Source organism: Pelobates fuscus, chromosome 4, assembly GCF_036172605.1.
Source record: "Pelobates fuscus isolate aPelFus1 chromosome 4, aPelFus1.pri, whole genome shotgun sequence".
Lineage (NCBI taxonomy): Eukaryota > Metazoa > Chordata > Amphibia > Anura > Pelobatidae > Pelobates > Pelobates fuscus.
Window position 1 is genome coordinate 286,628,595 of NC_086320.1, and position 23,968 is coordinate 286,652,562.

The window sequence follows — 23,968 nt, forward strand, 5'->3', positions numbered from 1 at the left end:
TTTCTGACCCGCCAACAGTGAGCACTGAGCATGGTAGCAACATGAGGCCCTCGACTACATGAGCACACGAGGCCCACAACACGCGGTGACAGAGAGGGAGACGGGGACCCCGGCCCGGCCCCGCTCCCCCCCCCTGGCCGGTGGGGGTGATCCCGGCCTGAGAGTCCAGACTTCAGAAGCTGGGGGAGGAGACCCATCCGTTGGGAGCCCGTCGGGAGGCACCTGAGACCAGGATGACCGGAAGGCGACTTACACCCGCACAACCCCATGGTGGACTCGGCAAACCTATGGCGGGAACATACGCTGATGCGCCTTGGCCCCCGGAATGTCGGATCCTGCGGCTGAACTTCCCCGGGCGGCAGACCGGTAGGCACGGAGCCGGCCCGGACATCCGGATTTGGTGGTGGTCCTGGAGAAGATGCCCCCGGTTCTGTGAGCCCTGTGGGGCTGGGATGCGCGGGCCCCCTGGCGGACCGGTGGCCGGGGGGACGCGCCGGCACCAAGCGTGTGACCGGAATGAGGTGAGGCATGACAGGGCTGGAGCTCCGGGAGGACCCCACTGGGACTGGGGAGGTGCAGGAGACAGGCGCCATGCGGACCTACTGGGGGGGGAACCGCTGGACTGCCAGAGTCTCTGAGTGCCCACAGCGCAGAGGGGCTCCACGCTGACACGGGGACCTGCCTTTGGGAGGGAAAGAGGGGGGTCCGCAGACTGGGGGAGCCGGGGGGACTCAGAGACACGCAACATGTCCGCTACACGTGGTGACCGAGGGAGATCCATGGTACAGACACCCAGAGCCTACTGACTCCACGCAGCACAACCTCCCCCCCATCGGGCATCTTATCGCCCACCCAGCGAAGTGACTCAAGACCTGCTTTAAGCAAGTGGTTAATATGACTGTGTGAGTGGTTAACATAAATTTGCATGTCCTCACAGAATGTAAGGAATGTTGGCCAAATTCTATAACTATTATAGCACTAAGTATTTTTGATGAGCAGTAATGCCCTTAGAGGCCAAAGTCCGATAACAAGTACCAACGCTCAGTGGAATAAGTAGAGGCGCAGTTATACTACCAAAAGCTGAGAACTAACACGGATTAGCTTGGCGTAACAATACGCAACACACACTTATAACCCAATCTAGAAACGCATACGCAGTTTATACTACAGTGCCCCCGTGGGCTAAAGTTTAATGTCGTTAATTATTGCTTGCATAACAACCTGATCACTGCATTATGATGAATATCTACACGTCCACACCTTAGCTTAAAATTGAATATGCCCTGCATGTTATACACACCTTACATTACTTCACTGACGATAAAAGGAGACACTCGAAGAGCCCACGCATGCATTAGCTTTCTAGCCTTAACCCGACAAAACAATACAAGGTATTGTGGATAGATGAATACTCTACTGTAATGACTATAAAACCTGGTTAAACATTGTTACTACAGACCCTACTAACTTGCATACTACCATATTGCCTTGCCACATAGCCATGAGGAGGTAGCCTACGACATAAGCTAACAGCTAACGTTCAATGACGGAGTACAGCTCAGTCTAAACGAGTCCCGGACAGATACCTATAATAGGCGGACGAAGTGTAGCACACAATACAGCTTGAAGAGCACTACCCACTTCTCTCTACAGTATAGCCTTAAGGACATACAGGTTATTGTTAGCGTTACAGTTATGTGTTAGAAAATTGTTGGCAATTAAACCGGACCGAATCACTCCTGTGCAGTAAGCTATACCAACAATGGTTAAATACAACTGATTTAGAGATGCCTATATCATTAGCCATATATGTCTTTACGCGGGCGACAGCACGCATTATATGTTTGTTATCTGACCTTTTATGCCTCTGCGAAGGCAACAATGCACTAACACATGATCTGACATACACGCCTCTGCGCAGGCGACTATCTGCTCTCATTTACATGTCCTGATCAACAAGCCTCTGCGTAGGCGACTGATTGCCTCAACAGTGATGTGTTTGATATCCGCGTTTAAATTGAGACGACAATAAAAATATTTAAAACAAAAAGTCCTGGGTGAAAGTCTTTAAGAGGTTAATCTTGTCTTGCAGCAGAGATGTAACATCTATGGATACACTGTAGCTCAATTAAGAGTGTACCTTAAAGGACCACTATAGTGCCAGGAAAACATACTCGTTTTCCTGGCACTATAGGGTTTCTAGGTCCCCCCCACCCTCAGGGTCCCCCTCCCGTCAGGCTCTAGGGTGTGGAAGGGGTTACATTTACCTCTTTTTCCAGCGCCGGGCAGGGAACTCTCCTCCTCCTCTCCTCCTCCATATCGCTGTCATCGGCTGAATGCGCATGCGCGGCAGGAGCCGCGCGCGCATTCAGCCAGTCCATAGGAAAGCATTCTCAATTAAAATCACAGTGAGAAGCGCGGAAGCATCTCTAGCGGCTGTCAATGAGACAGCCACTAGAGGCTGGATTAACCCTAATGTAAACATAGCAGTTTCTCTGAAACTGCTATGTTTACAGCAGGCAGGGTTAATCCTAGATGGACCTGGCACCCAGACCATTTCATTAAGCTGAAGTGGTCTGGGTGCTAATAGTAGTCCTTTAAAAGGATACAAAAAAAGCTTTCCATAGTATAATATTGCTATTTAGTCATATAAAAAGATTCCCTCTCCCCCAAATAAAAACCCTTACATCAACAAATGGTGGTACTCGTCTCCAAGATACCACATATACACTTAAATGAATCAGAGGCTTGACAGACATTTACCGTCCACGATCACTGCAGTGCAAAATCCCACCCAATCTCAGCGCTGATAAGGCAGAGTGTTCGTGCAGACAGGAGACCTTAGCTTGGAATCGATGTTTGTCAGGCTGTAATCCTCAGACCTCTGGTTGTGAATGCCGATCACACTTCAACGCGTTTCGCCCGCTGTACCGGGCTTTCTCAAGATAATGTGTTGGCTGTGGGGAACGTTCTTATATACGTCCCTCTCTAATCTATTAATGGCAAACTGCTGGTCTGATTTTTCATTTATACATGTTATACGCATAAACATTCAAAGTTAAAACACAGTATGCCATAAATCCTGATGTTCTCTCTTCACAAATAGATAGTTGTATTAGTACAAATCCTAAAAATTATGCCAAAATTAAAATGCATAATAACAAACGCAGTTCTACCATAATACCAAACTCAGGTGGATCTTCCAGTCTCAGAGAATATGCCACTGTCAATGCAAATAGCATTAACCACTAAATCTAATGGCCCTTATAAGCCAACTCACTGATGTAGTGAAATTATTTCACATCCAAAAGATTATAAAAGTATGAGAATACTCCTTGCACTGCAACAAATTTAGCAGATTAAATATTCAATTGCTAAAAGTGAAATATATCAATTGAAGAATGTCATAATTTCATAAATATTTCATATAGTCCAAAAAAAAAAGTTAATAAAAATCGCCTACACTGGAAACAAACATAAGTAGAATTTAGGGAATATTGTTACATATTTTACAAATAACAGAGAAGATCATTCTTACAATGTTTATCTTGCACAGTGATTGAACAAAATTATCCAGTGCTGTTCCCTAGTGTCTAAAACAATGCAGAGACAACTTTCTCACATTTAGAGAGTTATAAATAATGATGTCCATAAGGGAGATGACTCTGACTTCTCTAATGCTTGATAACAGCTTGCCTAGCAACACCAGTCAATCAGCCTGGTAATACAATTACAGAAAAAGATAATATTAAAAAAGGATATATTTCTGTCACAGGCGAAATGCAACGCAAATACAAACCTGTCAAGTTCATTAATGGAGATATATTCATATCTTAATGCGTTGCAATGTCTTAACTACTCTAATGAAGATTCACAACATGTATGCATAAAAGAAAATACAGTAAGATAATCTATTCCATGGTAGAACATCAACATAGTGTGTCTTCGCTATAGGCCCATCTGTGAATTAATAGCAAGGACGTAAGGGGAAGCAATGCTTGAAAATGCATAATTTAATATGCGTGCTGCTCAAATGACCAAATATTATGCACAAATGCAAGGGGTGTCAGAATAAATACACATTCTCCAAGCAAAACACATTCTATAGATTCATTAACCTTCCTAATTCAAATGAAAATTACAAGGAAGTAGTCACATCATATAGCCTTATCACGCTTAGCCCACTGCTATATAAGAAGTATTCCAAGTTTTATATGTCTTAACTGATTTTATATATAGGATATTACACAGAACCAATGTTTTTTTTGCATATTTTGCAATAAGGCTCTCATCCAAGGAAAACGTACCTACCAACATATGACAAATACAGTAGCAGCAGTGCCAACCAGGCTCAGAGCTACTGTAGGGAAAATTTAGACCTGACCAGAAGGGGTACTCTGTTCCTCCACAAGTCAATAGCAAGATCAAAAAATCTTTCTGGCTTGCCCTGCTTTCATTATTAATGCAGAGGAAGCCTGGTGGTCTATTAGCAATTCATAAGTGATTTGAATTATTGACACTTAAAATCAATGACTCCGTTTTGTGAATGGGTTTTTGTGTGTGTTTTTTTTTTATTAAGAGTTTGCAAAATATTACAAAGGGGCATTTGAAAGCAAACTTATGCAAAACAGCATGTGTTCAAGTAGGGTCATTACATGGAAAGTTCAGTGAAATCATATGAAAAACCCATGATCGGGATAAAATCATTATACATTTAGAACATAATAATAAAAAGAAAAGGACAGAGAGTAGAACTTACTGCTTCACAAGTGAATCAAAAGTAATGAAAGAAGGGCGTAAGAAGTGGGATATTTTAAAAGGTAAACCCTTAGAGTGTAGGCAGGTTAGGCTGAGGAGAGAATGAGCAAAGGTATGGGTGGTTTTTTTTTTCTTTTTTCCTAATCCCCCTAAGGTAATGTGAACTGCATAAAAAAGTAACCCACTGGGACCAGGTAAGAAGACAATTAAAATCTGAAAGTAAGAGAGGAGTCATAGTTCTTCCATTTCCCATATAACTTCATGTAACCACTCTGATAAGGAAGGTGTGGAGGTACATTTTAAGTTCCATGTGACAGGCAGCCTGGAAGCTGTCAGGAGGTAAAAACAGAATGAGTTTTTGTAATTAGAGAGAAACTGGGTGCTATGATGCAGCAGGTAGGAGTTAGGAGAGAACGGCAAATCTAATTCAAGAACACGACGAGAAGAGGCCAAATTGTTCCAGAAAGGGACAATTTGCTGACAGGTCCACTAAATGTGTCACAATGAACCAACCTCAGAATAACAGCACCAACACCGATTGTCACAAAAAGGGAACATGCAATGTAATACAGATGACGTTTCATACCATCTAGTTAACAATGCATAGTTTTCTTCTTGGAGGCAAATATTAATTGTAGCGTGATGATGTAGAGTGAAGATTTACTCCCAGTCTGAAGGTTGAAGTCGTCCAACCAGGAAGAGAGGAAAAGGAGAGGGACTTAAGCATTTTGTGAAAGTGATACAGGGAGACTTAATAGAGGATGAGCCAAAGCAAATCTGTTCAAATTGAGAGGAAGGGAGAAGGGATATGCACCCTTCCAGAAGTGAATGTGTAAGTTGGAGTAACTGGGAGTAGGAGAAGAGATCTAAGTAAGATGGAGTGGCAGTACCTAAATGGGACTGTAATGGAACAAGGGTTCCATTTACAAAGAATTTGGATATTGGCGTATGTGACACCTGGGTCTTTACAAAATATAAAACTCAGGAGCCCATGGTAAACAATAGATTATGAGTCAGTGAAAACAATGGAGCAATGTTTAAGAAATTGCGGATCTGTCTCTGCAAAAGAGGGACAACAATTGGATATGTGTGTACACCTAGAAAGTAAAGCTGCCGTTTGCCAGGCTAAAGAGTCAAGAGGACAGGATCATATAAGTAAAACACGTCATCAAGATTGTCTATGAACCAACTTTTATTATGTTTCAGATTCAGGCAAAAAGAAGGCACAATAATCTCTTTAATAATAGTGGGAAAGAATCCACCTTAGGAAGGGAAGGATTATCATGTTAAAAAAGAATGGTTAAGACTCCACGGAGAAGTGATTTGCTGAATAATAGGTCTAATACGAGAACATTTTTGCAAAAGTCAAATCAACTGGTAATTAAGTTAGATGTTTATAAAATAATAGAGAGAAACACAAATGTGTGCTTTTTAATTGTTTTATTAAGTGGATCTGACACAGTACACAAGTTCTGTAACAAACGTAGCTCAACAATTCAGAAAAAAACAAGAAGAACAATGTCTTAATTACACAGATTTATTTCTAATCACATTTATTGTAGTTTAACCCCTTAAGGACACATGACGTGTGACATGTCATGATTCCTTTTTATTCCAGAAGTTTGGTCCTTAAGGGGTTAAATACACATTACTGGGAGCATTACTGTTGTGTAGCTTTGTTATACACTCAGACACACCAACAATATGGAGCTCCTAACAAAGAGGAATATTAGCATAGGAGAGAGGGACAGAAAGATTTGGGCACAAAAAAGGAACTGTCCCTCCTAAATAGGGTCACTTGGGAGGCATGTATATATATATGAGACAAATAACAAGACAGCGGTCAATTTTGCAATATTAAAGTAGTCAAAGAATTGCAAGCATAAGAAATTGTTGTTTAAAGACAACAGGAATAATACTTATGGACAATTTGCAGTCAAAAAGATCCACAAATAAGTTAATACAACTACAGTTAATTACAGTTATCTAAGTAAGAAATTGTAGAAACTATTATACAGAAAAGAAGAGAATGGTAGTATGATGAGACCAATCTCGCCACTGTGCATTGGAGGAGCCTGGTTGCCTGCCTGCTGCCTGCTGCCTTTTGACTATGGACCGGCATTTAAATACTTTATTTTCCTATGCAGAAAGGTCTATTCATGTATTTCTGCCCTGGCGTTCGGTAGATTCTCGGATTTACTAAATGAACTCATTTAACCCAGATAGCTATGCCATGGAGCCTATTAGTGTAATAAAAGACTTTGGCTCCATGGCAATTGAACTGTATGTGTGTGGTCTGAGCGCAATTCAGTAATAATGTGCGCTCAGACCTAAGCTATCTGGGGATATGTTGCATATCTGTATTTTATGTAATAAATGTAACCTTGTGTATTTTATTGTATTTTACTGTCTTTTTACTGCCATGTGCTTAATGGAGTTTTGCCTCTGTCCTTGGAGATAATTGGATTACTTCCCAATTATCTCCAGGATAGAAGACTCTGTGGAACTGGTTTTGGGCAGAAAAAAACATGCTTCCTTTGGTCACAAAGGACTACGATCTATCTTTTGAACCACTGGACCAATTTGTATGATTTTGACGTATGTTTGTATTTGGAGTATGCTGATTCTGTAAAATGTAAGTGAATGTGAATTTATGTGAATGTGACGCATACTTTTAAAGTTATGAATAATGTGGGGAAACTGTATTTCTCTACCTGTGATAATTACATTACCCATTGTGTAAGGTAATTGTATCACAGGCAGAGGGGAGGATTTTGTGTGGGAGTGTCTGAGTGTATTGTACGTGTTTATTGGTTGTTTTCCAAAACCCTGTGGGTGGTACTAATGTGTATATAAGAACAATAAACCCACAGCTCTGGCTGTTCACTGCTTGACCCTCAAAACAGAGCCTTGTCTCGTTCTTGGGGGGATTTATTGTATGCTGTTCCAGTTCGACTGCTAGGAGTGTAAACCTATTCGCATGGTTTTTCCTATTCGGCTGTTTACAGCATTCGTATGGTTCCAGTTCAGCTGTTTACGGCATTCATATGCTTCTCCGGTTCGCTGTATTGGTGTCTACAGTAGCTGTGCCTGTGTCTCTGGAAGGGAAGATCTACTAAATGGCGGTTTAACCCTTTTATGTCTGGGGGTGCCGTTACAATTGGTGGCAAGCGGCGGGATCGTTTCCACAGCCAGAAGGACAGCTACAGGAGACACCATTCCATGGATTTACAAGTTGGGGGCAACGCATGTCCCAGTACAGCGACCCTAAAAGCAACAGAATAGAACCAGCAGTGTTATACGAGGAGGAGGACCTGGATCGCCGGGATGCATTCAGGAAAGGCATCTGGTACCAGGCCCTGGATAATGTACAATACCATCGGGGTGAGAGTCTCCCCAGTGAAGAGCAGCGGTTGCAGAAGCAAGTGGCCCTGCGGATGCCCTTCCTGGGAGAGCAGCTTCTGGAGGAATGGGTGAAGGAACTAGAGCACCGGGTATGGCAGGAGCTATCTATGGCTGGAGGATGCCTACCAGGCGCTCTGGTGGTATATGGCACAGTATATACCCTGGACACCCGAGCATGACAAGCCAGAGGGAGAGGAGTTTGATGGTCCTGGTTTGTTATGGGAGTCCTTTGCAGAGCCTGACTTCGGGAGCCCTGCACAGACCAGATTTCAGGACATTTTCTACGAGAGGGAGGCTAGGCATGACTGGGATGACCCCCATGAGGTAGAGCAAGACCTGGCTCACCTAGCAACCCTGGAGTGGGAACTGGAGCAGGACTACCGAGATCTCTTCCACTCAATTGGGAAGGCTCAGCGGGACAGCAAGGTGACAGACCCAGATCCAGACCCCTTCAGCTGGGAAGATACTGTAGAGATTTACTGGGAGGAACCCCAGGCGGCAGGTGGAGATGGGACCGAGGTCTCTCCACCAGCCCTAAAGGGATGCTGGGCGGACAGCCCAGATCCCCAGCGGCAGATTGATTTGCAGGGAATAGAGAGCCGTGTCTCCTTTCCCCAGCGGCAGTGTGAAGTGCAGAGAGTGGAGAGCATCGTCTCCCCTCCCCAGCGGCAGTGTACCTTGCAGGGAGAGGAGAGCAGTGTCCTCCCTCCCCAGCGGCAGGGTGAGCTACAGGGATGCTGGGCAGTCGGCTCAGATCCCCAGTGGCAGTGTGATTTGCAGGGAATAGAGAGCAGTGTCTCCTTTCCCCAGCGGCAGTGTGATATGCAGGGAATTGGGAGCCCAATCTCCATTCCCCAGCGGCAGTGTGATATGCAGGGAATTGGGAGCCCAGTCTCCATTCCCCAGTGGCAGAGTGATCTGCAGGGAATAGGGAGCACAGTCTCCATTCCCCAGCGGCAGAGTGATATGCAGGGAATTTGGAGCCCAGTCTCCATTCCCCAGCGGCAGGGTGATATGCAGGGAATAGAGAGCAGTGTCTCCTTTCCCCAGCGGCAGTGTGATATGCAGGGAACTGGGAGCCCAGTCTCCATTCCCCAGCGGCAGAGTGATCTGCAGGGAATAGGGAGCCCAGTCTCCATTCCCCAGCGGCAGTGTGATATGCCGGGAATTGGGAGCCCAGTCTCCATTCCCCAGAAGCAGTGTGATATGCATTGAATTGGGAGCCCAGTCTCCATTCCCCAGCGGCAGTGTTATATGCAGGGAATTGGGAGCCCAGTCTCCTTTCTCGAGCAGGACTCTGTATTGGGAGCGGAGACAGTCGGTCTCCCTCCCCCGTGGCTGGAAGTATGTATGGGAGAGGAGCTTGTTACCCCCTCTCCCCAGCGGCAGCTTAACGTACCAGGGGGAGACAGTAAGCCCCACAACCATGCAGATGGGACCGTGGTCTCTGCACTTACAGCACAGGGTGTAGGGACAGTCGTTCCTGTCCCCCAGCAACAGGGCTGTTTAGCCAAAGGGGAGACAGTCTGTCTCCCGCCACAGCAGCATGGTGATTTGTCCAAAGGGAAGACAGTTGGTCTCCCCCCACAGCAGCATGGTGCTTTGTCCAAAGGGGAGACGATCGGTCTCCCCCACCAGCAGCACAGCTATGTATCCAAAGGGGAGACAGTCGGACTCCCTCTCCAGCAAGCAGGCTCCCAACAGGCTACTTCCGTGGTAGGGCTGGCACCAGGGCAGAGTACCGCTGGTCTCTGCCCACTCAGCAACCCACCAAGGCAGCCTACCAGTCCCCCACACAGCCGTGGTGAGGCACCTGTACATGGACAAGTTTTCCCTTACTCAGGTGTAGTAACCATTTATTGTGGGTGGGCTGTACTGCTGTTTCTGTTTTGTGGGTGGGCTGCTGGACTAACCAGGGCACTGACCGGCAGGAGGTCAGATACCCTGTTAGTCTGTTTGGAAAAGGAGAGAGATGTGACGAGACCAATCTCGCCACTGTGCATTGGAGGAGCCTGGTTGCCTGCCTGCTGCCTTTTGACTATGGACCGGCATTTAAATACTTTATTTTCCTATGCAGAAAGGTCTATTCATGTATTTCTGCCCTGGCGTTCGGTAGATTCTCGGATTTACTAAATGAACTCATTTAACCCAGATAGCTATGCCATGGAGCCTATTAGTGTAATAAAAGACTTTGGCTCCATGGCAATTGAACTGTATGTGTGTGGTCTGAGCGCAATTCAGTAATAATGTGCACTCAGACCTAAGCTATCTGGGGATATGTTGCATATCTGTATTTTATGTAATAAATGTAATCTTGTGTATTTTATTGTATTTTACTGTCTTTTTACTGCCATGTGCTTAATGGAGTTTTGCCTCTGTCCTTGGAGATAATTGGATTACTTCCCAATTATCTCCAGGATAGAAGACTCTGTGGAACTGGTTTTGGGCAGAAAAACCATGCTTCCTTTGGTCACAAAGGACTACGATCTATCTTTTGAACCACTGGACCAATTTGTATGATTTTGACGTATGTTTGTATTTGGAGTATGCTGATTCTGTAAAATGTAAGTGAATGTGAATTTATGTGAATGTGACGCATACTTTTAAAGTTATGAATAATGTGGGGAAACTGTATTTCTCTGCCTGTGATAATTACATTACCCATTGTGTAAGGTAATTGTATCACAGGCAGAGGGGAGGATTTTGTGTGGGAGTGTCTGAGTGTATTATACGTGTTTATTGGTTGTTTTTCAAAACCCTGTGGGTGGTACTAATGTGTATTTTTTTTTTATTATATGTATTCCTTTATGAAGTTCTAGCTTTGTCTGGTAAATAATCATTTTACCTGAAGAGGCCAATTTTTTTTAATATTTTCTGATGCATAGTTTTTGTGTTAAATTGTGTTTTGTGGATTGTTTAATTTGTTTGGGAAACCTAAAGCACTTAATTATAACTTGTCTTGGTGGTGGCAGATTTTTGATGCTAGAGTTAAGTGTGGTTGGTGTTGAGAGGGCACGTGACTATGTGTATTTGACTTTGAGTATCAGACTGTGTGTCTGTAATTCTGTGTGATTGCGTGCATGTGATGGTGTGTGTATGTATGTTAATGTGTGTCTAGGTGCATATGACTGTTTGTGTGATTGTGTGCATCTGTGTGTTGGTAAGGAACGTATATGAGTGTTTGACTGTGTATAATTGTTAATAATGTATGTTATGACCAGTGGCGGAACTAAAGTAGAGAGGGCCCTGGTGCAAGAATTTTCTTGGGCCCCCTATCACAAGGATGGAAAAAAAGGTAGATCCCCCTCTGTCATACAACTCACTTAATGCTTTGCCAGCTGGGGATCTACCATTTGCTAATGCTTGCAGTGTTGTACTTAGAACTGAGCAGTGTTTGTATGTTTGAATGCAGGGGTATATTTGTGTGTAGTGTTGGAGTTTGAATGCTGACAAACACACTGATATACAGACACATACTGACACACATCTGGATTCACAGATACACAGATACAAACACATAGAGACACTTGCAGATAGACAGAGACACAGATTCACACTCTGGCACACATAAAGATTGTCACGATTCGGGAACCTAACACGCTAACAAGTCACAGAAAGAAAAGGGTGCTATACCGGTCCTTAGAATGGCCGGGTTAAGCACACTAAGAATAGTCAGGAGACAAGCCAAGTAAAGGGAGCCAGAAAATAGGAGAACGAGAAACAAGCCGAGATCAAAGGAATGAAGAAGACGGGAAAATCGGAATAACAAGCCAAATAATCGGTAACCAGAGAGAGACGCACGAACAGACTGCAATACAGGTATCACAAGACCACAACAGGGCACTGAGACACAGGAAAGGTAAGTATATATATCCTAAGGTTAATTCTGATTGGATAACTTCCAATCAGAATTAACAATCACACGTGGGAGATATTTACACCTCCCACTGTGATTATGGTACTGTGTCTTTAACGCCGGGTCGCGTGACCGACCCTGGCGTTCCCATAAATGCGCGGGCTCCCAGCGTGCAGCATTATACATGCTGCCGCTGGGAGGCGAGGAGGAGGACGCGAGCGGCGCCTGGAGCAGGGAGGAGAGGACGCCGCTCGCTGACAGGTAGGGGAAGGGGAGACCGCGGGCGAGGGACAGAGGGTGAGTGCCCTGACACAGATACACAGGTACGGACATGCAGATACAGAGACACACCCTGACACACATACAGATATACACACACACTAACACACATACAAATACAGACACACACATTGATACACATACAGATATACAGGCACACTAATACACACACAAATACATAAACACACATTGACACACAGATAATCATACAGACACACACATAACCCACACACAGATAACACGTACACACACACAGATAACAAATACGCAGACATATACACTCCAAGATCACATAACATATTTTAGCCATACCTTTTTTGGTGCAGGAGGGTGGCTTCTCTGGTGTTCAGAAGCATCTGGCTGAGTGTGATGGGAGTCTAGGCCAGGCTTTCCCTCCTCTGGCCCAGGCTCTCAGGCTCCCTACTCTCTCATCCTCTCCTCTCTCCCTCTCTCGCGCAGCTTGTTGGTAAGCTGGGAGGAAGTGACTTGTATTCACTTCTTCCCAGCACTGCTGCTTCTCACAGAACAGGTCCGCTGTTAAAGGCATGCGGTGCATAGGCTACCCGATTGGCCCCCTGAGCTTGCGGGTCCCAGCGCAGCGGCACCGGCTGCACCGGCTGTACCAGCGGAAATTCCACCACTGGTTATGACTGTTTTGACTGTGTATGTGACTCTTCATTTCCATGTTTTTATGTAAGTGCATGTATGATTGCATGCTTATACATGCATGTATGTGGGGGCACATAAAACAATGGTAGGAGGATTATAGATTCACAAGAGGGTGAAAGGGTGAAAGGGGTAAGAGACACAAGAGGTTGAAAGGGAGATTAGGAGAAACACACAAGAAGATCCAGGATATTCATAGAAATTGATAAGTGGGTGCAGAGTGACACACAAACGTTGAAGACTTCGAGGGAAGGGGGCAGCATACATATCTGCGTTAGGTGCCAAGTAACCTAGGTACACCGTACTAAGTGCAGATATTGATTTATAAATGTATGCTATGGTTTGATATCAATATCAGATGCCATTCTAACACGATGAATCTGATCTTATCACATTACGCCAATTAATACCAACTGATCGCCAGGGCCGGCGCCAATGTTAGGCAACCTAGACATTCACCTAGGGCGCCGGCCTGCTGGGCCCCGGTGGGCTGCCCCTGTCTGGGGCCGCAGCGTTTGGAGAGCGGCTCTTGAGACGCCCCCTGTGCCGGGCCGATCCTCAAGGCGCCGGAAGGTGGGTTGCCGAGAAGGCCCTGTCATAGGGGGCCCAGGAGGTGGCCATCTGGCCACCTCAGGGCGCCCCCGAACCTGTATTAGGTAAGGCAGAGCCAGCACCTACTTACCTTGATGGCAGGTGCCTGCTCTGTGTGTGTCTGTGTATCTGTCAGTGAGTGTGTGTGTGTCTGCCAGTGTGTGTCTGTCAGTGAGTTAGTGACATAAGGGGGTGGAAAAATGGATCTTTGCCTAGGGCGGCAGAAATCCTTGCTCCGGCCCTGCTGACCACATTACTGCACAATTTTAGGTTATCCTCTAATATATATTGCACATTTAATTCTCCTGAGTTGACCTCATCTATTAACAAAGTAAAGCCGACAATAAATTTAGCTAACTTCAATGTACTATCACTAAACGCTAGAAAAGGACCTTAGAATAAACAGCTGTACACTGCAGCCCAATTTAGCAAATCTTGGAATTATCCATGCATATATCATTACAATCTGCTTTTATAAAAATACTAGGTTATTTAAAGCAAACTTCTAAATTAGAATTATATATTCATTAAGTCCTTGCTGAACATGGTTGCTTCATTACAGAAATGTATTCTAATTAAAACGGACATTTAAAAACATAAAAGATGATTGAGAGGGAACCATGGCCCTTACCAAGTTGGAAATGGACAAACATAAACTTTTCTTTTAAGTACTTTCTTAATTTCCATATATTAGCGTTTTCAATAGACTATAATTATTTTTGCAGATGCTAGCATTTCTTTATAATTATGTGGAAATCAGTTTTACAATTACAGCTTAATAGCACAGATGCATTGGACACACAACTATTAATCTATAGTCCATTAAAAAACATGTGCCAGAGAACGAAAGCTTCTATAGCATGAATGCACATTCGACCCACATTCGACCCAAAAGACAAGCATGGTAGCGTACAATAAACCATAACCAAACAGCTTAATAAAACTGGACGATATAAAAACCACAGAAAGTGGTTTTGTGTTTTGTTTTTTGCCAAATGTTCCTTTTAATTAACTTTTTTAAAGCAGTGACATTTTATCAGATTTTGGAATGGACATTTTTTTTGTGTGTTTCATCAGCCCATCAATGCTCCACAAATAGAGGTAGACTCACCAAATTTAAAATTCCCTGTTATTCCAAGTTCTGGCACTTCAACTTTTTGGTTCGAAGTACATATATCCTACGCTTAATAGAGAGTCAGTTTTGGACAGATGCTATCCCCTTTATTGTATTATGTCTTGTTTTGAGAAGACTTTTAATCTACAAGAGCAAGCATGTCAAAGGCAAAGGCTAATATGGGCCAAATAAACAAGGTTTGAGTTTCTGTGGGCCGGAAATAAAATCCCAAAACTTAAATTTTTTATTGAAAAGTACAGTATAAAAAAAACCCAAAAAAGAAACAAGAACGATAAAATGTATATTTTTTACTAAACTCCAACCTATCATCTACAAAACCCCAGGCCCCACCTCTACTAAGCCCTTGATTAAACCCCAGCCCCCCTCTACTAAACCCCAGTCCCCCTCTACTAAACTCCAGTACCCCCTCTACTAAACTTTAGCCCCCCCTCTACAAAACCCCAGCCTCCACCTCTACAAAACCCCTGCACCCCCCTCTACAAAACTCCAGCCCCCTTCCTCTACTAAAGGTACGGTGTAATGTGATATATCCTTTCTGATAAACTCTTCTCACAATGGAGAGGAACTCTGAACATCTGTCTCTCACAGAAGGATATCTGAACTGTCTGAATGACCTTGAATGACTCCTTTATTTTCATCATGCTTACAAACTCCTTAGTCCTATCAGGGCTTTGCTGTCTATAACATGCCACTGTTCCATTGCTCAGTTTCATCTTAAGATTGTAGATGAGATGGGCTGGTTCTTATTGTGGCTGTTATAGTATTACAAAATGGGAATTGATGTTTGTAGAATTTTGCATGTCTCTGGCATATGTATAATTTTGCGTGATGTGATGCATCTCCCACATTTAAATGTGTTATATTTAAGGGAAGATGGTCTAATCACCCTGGGTCTGTATTAAAATCATGATTTTCCTATCATCAAGGCAGGTATATAGGGTAGTTTCTATATCTGTGCACCCACACATAAGTAAGGCACTTGTTTTAGTGAGAACAGGCTGAGCTAAATATAAACCAATGGGTGTTCTGCCTAAGAGAACGTTGATCAATCATGCATTAATAATACAAATGATATCAAGCGAATCTCTTAATGTAGGTAAAACAATCACTCATGGAAATAACTTGTCAAGGCTTAACCATATGCTTCCGTCATCTATATTCAAGTAGAGAAGTTTAAATATGAAATGCCAATTGCTAACTAATTCACAGATCCCAATAACTCATCTCAGTATGCAACACGACATTAGCTCAAACAAGGAATGAAGGATTACAGTCCATTTACATTCTGTTTATAGTTATGGGACAGAATTAAGTTAACAGAAAAAGTCAGGGTAATATTTTAAGACTGAACACATCTGACGTCGTTTTCACCTTTGCGCAACACAGAAAGTCACTTTAGTTTGAAAACTAGGAAAAGCTAGAAGAATTTCTGGTAACAACTAATCAAAGCATATAGCTATACGATTCAGATGACCTATGAAGGATTTGCTTGCCATTTTATTCCATCTTGATTTCAACCTCTAAATAATAAAAAAAAAAAAACCTTTAGAACCACAGAATATATTTTAGAAAGAAAAGGCAGTCAATGTATCATTTCCAAAACAAGTTCCTTCACTATAAGAAAAATAGATTGAAAATTTTGCTCAGATCTATCATCTGCTAATACAGTAATATTCCATATATACGTTTATTGTTAGCTTTTCATTGTTGTGTAGCATCTAATTATCTAAAATAAGATTTAAGAAACCTATCAGATTGATTGCTATTTAAACAACAGTGCTTGACTTCCTTTCATGTGCTCAATATAAACCACTAATATGTTGCCTTATTATAAGAAATCACTGGCGGTCTCTTAGTTCCCACTAATTTGTTTCCTGATAAACCTTGTGAGTGGAAAAATGCCAGATAGCAAAATGTAATTGTCCATGGTTAATTAAAGACTTCCAAAAGAGTTCCCCAAATAAGTACCATTAAAAGGCATAATAGAGATTCCAGCCGAAGACATATATATTTATTTATTTGAATAAGGCCATTTATTAGAATGCATTTTTTTTTTGTGTAAAATCTTAACCACATTACAGTAATATTGGATGAAGCCTCTGTATGTGGTCTATAATATTTGTTTTCTAAAAAAGGTTCGAGAGCTTGAAAAGGAGTCTTTAACCCCTTAAGGACCAAACTTCTGGAATAAAAGGGAATCATGACATGTCACACATGTCATGTGTCCTTAAGGGGTTAAATGGATCAAATGACACAATAAAAAAATATGCTTTTATGGAATATATGTGATTTTTCATTTAATTTACTTTAACCCTCAAAAATATTGTTGCCATCAGTAACCAATTTATAACGTTTTCAAATTTTCGGCCAATATTGCACAACAATTATCAAATATATCACAATCCACATTTCACAAACATTACTGGGCCAGAAAACATTAATTTGGGGTTTACAAGCTCAACTAATGCATCCTGGTGCTAAGCCTTTGCACTGTCCAATTGGACCCATAAGGGATGCCTGCTATCTCCACTATTATTTGCCCTGTGTTTAGAACTATCACTTGATCTGATTAGAGAAAACAAAGCCATTCAGGGACTGAGGATTGGAAAGGACTCTTAAAGTGACATGATGTTCTTTTGACATTAGGAGACCCAATGAGGTCTATACCTTCCTTGTTCAAACTCTGGCACTCTTTTTGTGATTTAGCAGCTTATAGAAACAACTTTGATAAATTGAGTGATTTACCTATACATTTATTGGCTGTGGAAGCAGGACTACTGGACCACACTTACCAGATACAACAAAAAAGCTATATTAAATATTTAGGAGTCCAAATCACAGAGTACCCAGGTGCTCAGGTACAGACCAGCAAGGCTTTATAGGCCTAAATAAAGAGGTGGTCTCAGTTTTCTGCACCTCCTTATATATTATTATGCTGTGCATTATTATTAGTGCAAACAGTTATGTGGCATTCCCCACCAGGGGAAAGAAGGTGGGTGGATTTGGAATCGAACTTAATGGAGTCTAGTTTACCCATGTTCTAAATGTGGCTAGATAGATAACAGAGAGCCCTTTTTTGCACTTCCTGCCCAGCCATCATCAACCATTATCCACTGAGGATCAAATAGGACAAAAATTTAAAAATCCCTCTCCACTTACTCCAGTTCTTAGAATCAGAAACTTCCTTCCATACATACGACCTAGATAACTTAAAAATTTGAAGGAGATTGGGATCCCACGATATTTGCAGGTCTGGAGAGACTCCTCGGTTGTGTCCTTCCAAGAATTAAAACAAATTACCACTCTATCTACTAAAAACTATTTCAGGTACATTCAGTTGTAATATTGTGCTCAACAAGATGTTGAGTCCAGGAAAAAATTTGTTGTTCCTATTACCCTTCCCTCTAGAAAGCTTCCTGAAGAGAACCAAAAACGTTTGCACAAGAAAACTTTAGCAACAAGGAGAGTTCTAGCAGCATTATGGTTGGGCACGACAGTCTCACCAATTAGGGCGGTTAGAAAAAAATCAAAGAAGACTGGATGGCACCAAAATGGCAAGGTTCATGAGAATAATAAAAAAAAAAAATAGATCAAGGAATGGTAGTAGGGAATGATTAAAATAAAAAAATCTGATCTAAGAGCAGTGACCAAATTACTCACTGAGTGGAGGCTCATCCATAGGGTCACTTTCAGTAGCACCCCACCAGAAAAATAGGACAGATTTGAAATCTCTTCTGTTTCAGTAGGTTTTGCACAAGCCTAGTCTGGAATGAATTTCAGTGGAATCCTATGGCCCCAGCGCTTCCATGTGTCTTATTCCCCCCCCCCCCCCCCCCCAGCACTTCCATGTGTCATTCACTCCCAGCCCCACAATGTGTCTCATTTCTCTCCCCTTCTCCATGAGCCTTATTTTGCCACCTGCCCCTCCATGTGCATCACTCCCCCCACCCCTCCATATGTCTCATTTCATCCACCCAGCCCCTCATTCCCACTCAGCCACTCCATGTTTCTAATTTTTCTCAAGCCCCTCCATGTGTCTCAACACCTCAATGCATCTCATTCCCCTTCAGCACCTCCATGTACATCATACGCCCCTCACCCCAGCCACTCGATGGGTCTCCCCCTCCCCTCTTGTGCCTGCTCACCTCCCTTGTGTAGTGTGGACGAGTGGACCTAGGGTAGAAGAGACAGATCCTCTACCCTCAAGGGGAGTGCTGAGCTGTGCACTTCTCTCTGCCGGTCACCTGGCAATGGCTCCCCCTAGGCTGTTGTGCCACGGAACTGCAGGTATGCTTGTACACTGGGAAATTTTTCCAATATCCCGGTGGGCCAGTCTAGCCCTGCAGTGAATTCTTAAAGGGGACCTGTCATGCCCCAAACAACTTATGCTCAATAGAAAAAAAAAATTCTTCCAGTTGTCAATCAATGCCTTGGTGTGTCAAGGCACTGACTGACAATGGAGAGCAAAAAAGGACGTCCCACAGGAGGTCCCTCTGCTCTCCACCTATAGCAACCACAGCTGCTGCGTTGGTTGTTACGGAAGCTCCGTAGCAGGTTCTTGTAGCACAGGCTAGGCAGTATAAGAACAAAGTGGCATGACGCCACTCCATTCCAATGCCGGCACACTGACAATGAAGCCATCGTGCCGACGTCACTACGAGATTTGCCCTGTTTAGGGATGCGTTCCAAGCAGGTCAAATCAAATAAGAGACCACATGGAGTGCAGGATGAGCGGAACAACCCACCATGAGTAAAACCCATGATGCGGCGCTGGAATGGAGTGAGAGTGTGTACCTTTGCTCGGCTCCTCCTGGTCCCTTCTTTAAATTGCCCCGCTCTCACTGAATACATCATGTATCTCTGTGATATATGGTGTAATCAATGTATATGGGAACGATTTAAGGTAAGTAAGAATTTTCATTAAAGAGAGACGTTAAAAAAGAGCTAAAGATAGGGAATAATCCCGAGAAAGGAGATGAGTAGAAAAGCTAAAAGAATGGAATTGTGTTAATAACATTATCACTATTCTAATTGCTATTTAAACAGTAATGTCAAGTAATGGTCTTTACCAGCATTCCAGAAAAAAATGAAAAAAAAATGCAGTAATTAAATCAATTCGGATGGGTCTGGAACAACTGCAGATGAGAGAGCATCAGGTGCATGGGGGTGTCAGTACAGCATACCTGAACTCCAGACACACCATCTGCTAGGTCATCCTGAGGCTTTATATAGCTAAAGCTGATGGATTATGATTAATTGCATCTGCAACTGGGACATCAAATACTGAGCACAAGGTAACTGTATTAAAGCCAATTTGAAATATCGATATTATCCCATGCACTGAAAATGAAACATTCATGTTAAGAATAGGAAAATGGCTTTTAAAGGTTTGCAAGACCTAAGCTATGATCAGTATCACTTACTGAGTATATACAAATTAGACAAACACCTAACTGTTGCACTATGTCTAAAATAAACAGTTTAGCATTTAATATAACATTTTCACTTTTATATTTTGTGGTGTAATTAAAGAACTCAGCAAATATGAGCAATGACAGCCATGTAAAATTTGCAGATCTGGTTTTAAATCGCCTGATCAAATTAGATGTAAAAAAATACAAATATTATCAGATTACTTTTTCTCAATATTAATTTTATTTATGCCTATATATAACAAATATGTAATTGTAATTCTGAGGTGTGAAAAACATAAAGAAATGTAGAAGTTACGGGAGACAACAAGGTTGGATTTTAAGCTGTGTATCTCATAAAAAAAATCAACACCTATTTGTCCTGCAGCTGGGCACTGCCATTTTAGCTCACTGTCAATCATTGTTATAGCTCTGTCCTTGCACTTGGCTGTCACTATATAGAAAGCATATAGAGAAGATGAGTATTAAACAGTGCTTCTAGTTCTCCTCATTATTTGTAATGTTTACCCTGGCTTTGTTTTTTCTGAACTGAGTTATGATGTCATTTGCTAACTCTTCAATATAAATTTCAAATAAAACAGAGCATGAAGTGAAGAAGGCCAACACAAGGAGCACTATAGGGTCAGGAACACAAGCATGTATTCCTGAGCCTATAGTGTTAAAACCACCATCTAGCACCCCTGGTCCCCTCATGCCTCCCTAAATATAGTAAAATCTTACTTGTATTCAAGTCTGGAGCTGCTTGTCTGTTTCCTTTAGACCTGCCCACTGCCTCAGCAGAAGTGGTAGCCTGATCCAATACCCAATGCTTCCCCATAGGATTTGCTGAGACTGTCAAGGAGGCAGATCAGGGGCAGAGCCAGCACAATTCAAACACAGCCCTGGCCAATCAGCATCTCCTCATAGAGATGAATTGAATCAATGAATCTCTATGAGGAAAGTTCAGTGTCTGCATGCAGAGGGACAAGACACTGAATTTTTGGATGCACAAAAACCCCTGCCCCCTCTCTACAAAAAAACCTTGCTCACCCCCTCTACAAGACCCCTGCCCCCCCCCCCCTACAAACCTTCTGCACCCCATTAGAAAAACTCCAACCCCCCTTGCCCACTTCCCTCTACAAGACCCCTGTCCCTCTACAAGACCCCTGCACAAAAAAAAACATTTAAAAAAAATGATCCAGACTCAAGACTCTCCAGCCGTGCCTCCGTCCGCACAGAGTGTCAGAGCGCTTCTGCTCAGAAAACCGTGAGGGCGGAGCACGTGGACAGCCTCCGCATTCCTCCTCCTGTTGCCCAGCCGCCGCTCTCGCTATGAGGGTAGGTGGCACCCCCATAAGGAGTGGCACTCTGGGCGGCCACCCCCCTATTAGCCCGCCACTGCTCCATCCACAGTCTGTGGAAACCATAGAGACTGTTTTGAAAAACTGTCTGATCCAATGTGCTTGTATGTAGCTGAAGTATCCGGTCAGATATTATAAGGTAGGAATTCGTTTTTCTAATTGTTTTACATTCTCAATTTATAAAATACATTTCCTTTCAATGCTTCGTCAAAGGATTATTATATTATAGTATATACCATTGTATTAAATATATTTCAAAATAGTTTTGAGGAGATATTAGTCCTTTAATTCCGTAGGTTTGGTTCAAACAACCTATCTTTATTCTCTGGCAATGTAAACCATCGCCATTTCTGAGAAATAGTGATGTTTATATTTTGATTAAACCACTCCCCTAGTTGCTTCTTAAAAAGAACACATGCCACACATGTACCGTATGTCCCCCTGCTTACAAGTATATTGTCCTAATTGATACATTAGTTAATATTATATATAATGTATTGACTGTGAAAACAGTCGAACTACCAATATGATTAGAGCTTTTTAAATGTGCACACCATTTAAAATCTGTATTTTCCTCAATTCACATTGTCTTTAAAAATGTGCCCACACTGATAGTTTCATTTGGATGGCCCTCCTATGTTGTCGTGTTTTTATAGATTAATGGATGAATAAAGCTGCATATTTTATCTTTAATTGATTGAGGTGTCATCTAGTTATTTTATCCTCTGTGGATTCTTCGTGAAAGTTTTTGAATTCCCCTTGGTGTTAGGCAGCTTCCAATGCCAGATAATTCATCCAAAAGTGCTAACTGGGAATTTCGAACACTTTAACCCCTTAAGGACACATGACATGTGTGACATGTCATGATTCCCTTTTATTTCAGAAGTTTGGTCCTTAAGGGGTTAAAGGATCACTATAGTGACACTATAGTGCCCTAAGGGTGCCCCCATCCTCAGGGTCCCCCTCCCTTGGCACTTACCTTAATCCAGCACCAGGCTCCCTTGGTGCTGGTGACCTCTCCTCCCCCACTGACGCCAGCTCCTGATGCTTTCCTATGGACGTTCTGCACGCTGGATGCAAATTTTGCATCCAGCGTCGCAGATACGCCTCTAGCGGCTGTCAGGTAGACAGCCACTAGAGGTTGAATTAACTCTCTGAAACTGCTATGTGTACATCTGAAGGGTTAAAACCTGAGGGACCTGAGGGACCTGGCACCTAGACCACTTCATTGAGCTAAAGTGGCCTGGGTGAATATAGTGTCCCTTTAATATTACTTTTTAACTTTTTCTTAACTGATGTAGTTTGAGTACCTCTTACTGCAGCAGAGATCTCTTTTTTTTTTTTTAATGTTTTGAGTTTAAATGTTTTCAAAGTATCAAACAGGACATAAGTCCACTATATAAACTGGTTTTCAGTAAAATCCGAGAAAAATAAGGAGCATTGTATAGATGAATGGCGGACAGACAGACTTAATGAGCTTAGATAAAAAGATACATTTTTTTAGACTGGTTATAGTGTCTTTATGAAGCTGAACGTGCATGTTTTGTTTTCTTTCAAATTTAATTATTATTATAAAGCAGACAAACAGATGCATAATGTGCTGTTTGGTAAATGTGGCACATGGTCATCAATTGTACAGTGTACACTAGGGAAGCTTCTCCCACAGCACTCTGGAAAATTCATAAGGTTAACCTAGCAGATAGTCTGCTGAATACAAAACAACTCCTACTCACCAAATGTCTGACTTTGAGTCATATCCCTGATGTTTCAAGGCTTCAGGGCTCATATAGTGTGGAGTCCCTGTGAATGTCGTTGCCAGGTCACATGATCCCATCAAGAGACGAGAAACCCCAAAATCCCCTGGAAGCATTTGGAAAAAATACATTAATATGTGTCTAAAGGCAATCTGTCTCTGATTAAAATAAAGTACAATCACAGTGTCAGTTGCTCTAACATTTCATATTGCGGAAAAGATTGTAACATAATGCAGTTATAATTTAACACGTTTAAAGATCTATAAAAAAATAAGAAAAGAAAGATTAAAATACAATAAATTCATTAATAACCACTTCATATATATGTTGTGCCTTGAGATGTTTGTAATAATTACTTCCATTAAGGATTTAAGGATACAACTGTAAAAGCAAAGGATATTTGTAAATCAGCATAATTTTGTAGTACTGTTTTGGGGGTCAATTAAAAATCAAAGACAAACACGTACACAGTGTGGCTCTAGTTCACTCCAGATGCTCAATTCTTAACATCAGCTGAAAGGTTTTTAAGAGATTATATAAAAACCTTACTAAATTCCCATGTGTTCATACAAAGAAAGAAAGGAAATGCTTATTTCCATCCATCAAATAAATAAATAAATGTTAAAAAGCCATGCTGGACCCAGAGAAATATATCACATTTCTAAAGAGTTTACCTTAAATGACAGAACTTTAAAGAGTTTTACTCTGTTATTTCTGCGGAAGCACTTCTAGTGGCTGTCTGAGTGATAGCC

At 42.3% G+C, this 23,968-nt stretch overlaps 1 protein-coding gene across 1 annotated transcript in view; it reads right to left on the reverse strand.

Moving 5' to 3' along the window:
* NEK11 (NIMA related kinase 11) overlaps positions 1-23,968 on the reverse strand; it is a 354,200-nt gene that overhangs the window by 234,929 nt on the left and 95,303 nt on the right. Inside the window, exon 6 of the mRNA XM_063452175.1 lies at positions 23,196-23,322. Coding sequence (XP_063308245.1) covers positions 23,196-23,322 — 127 coding nt within the window. The remainder of the gene's footprint in view (positions 1-23,195; positions 23,323-23,968) is intronic.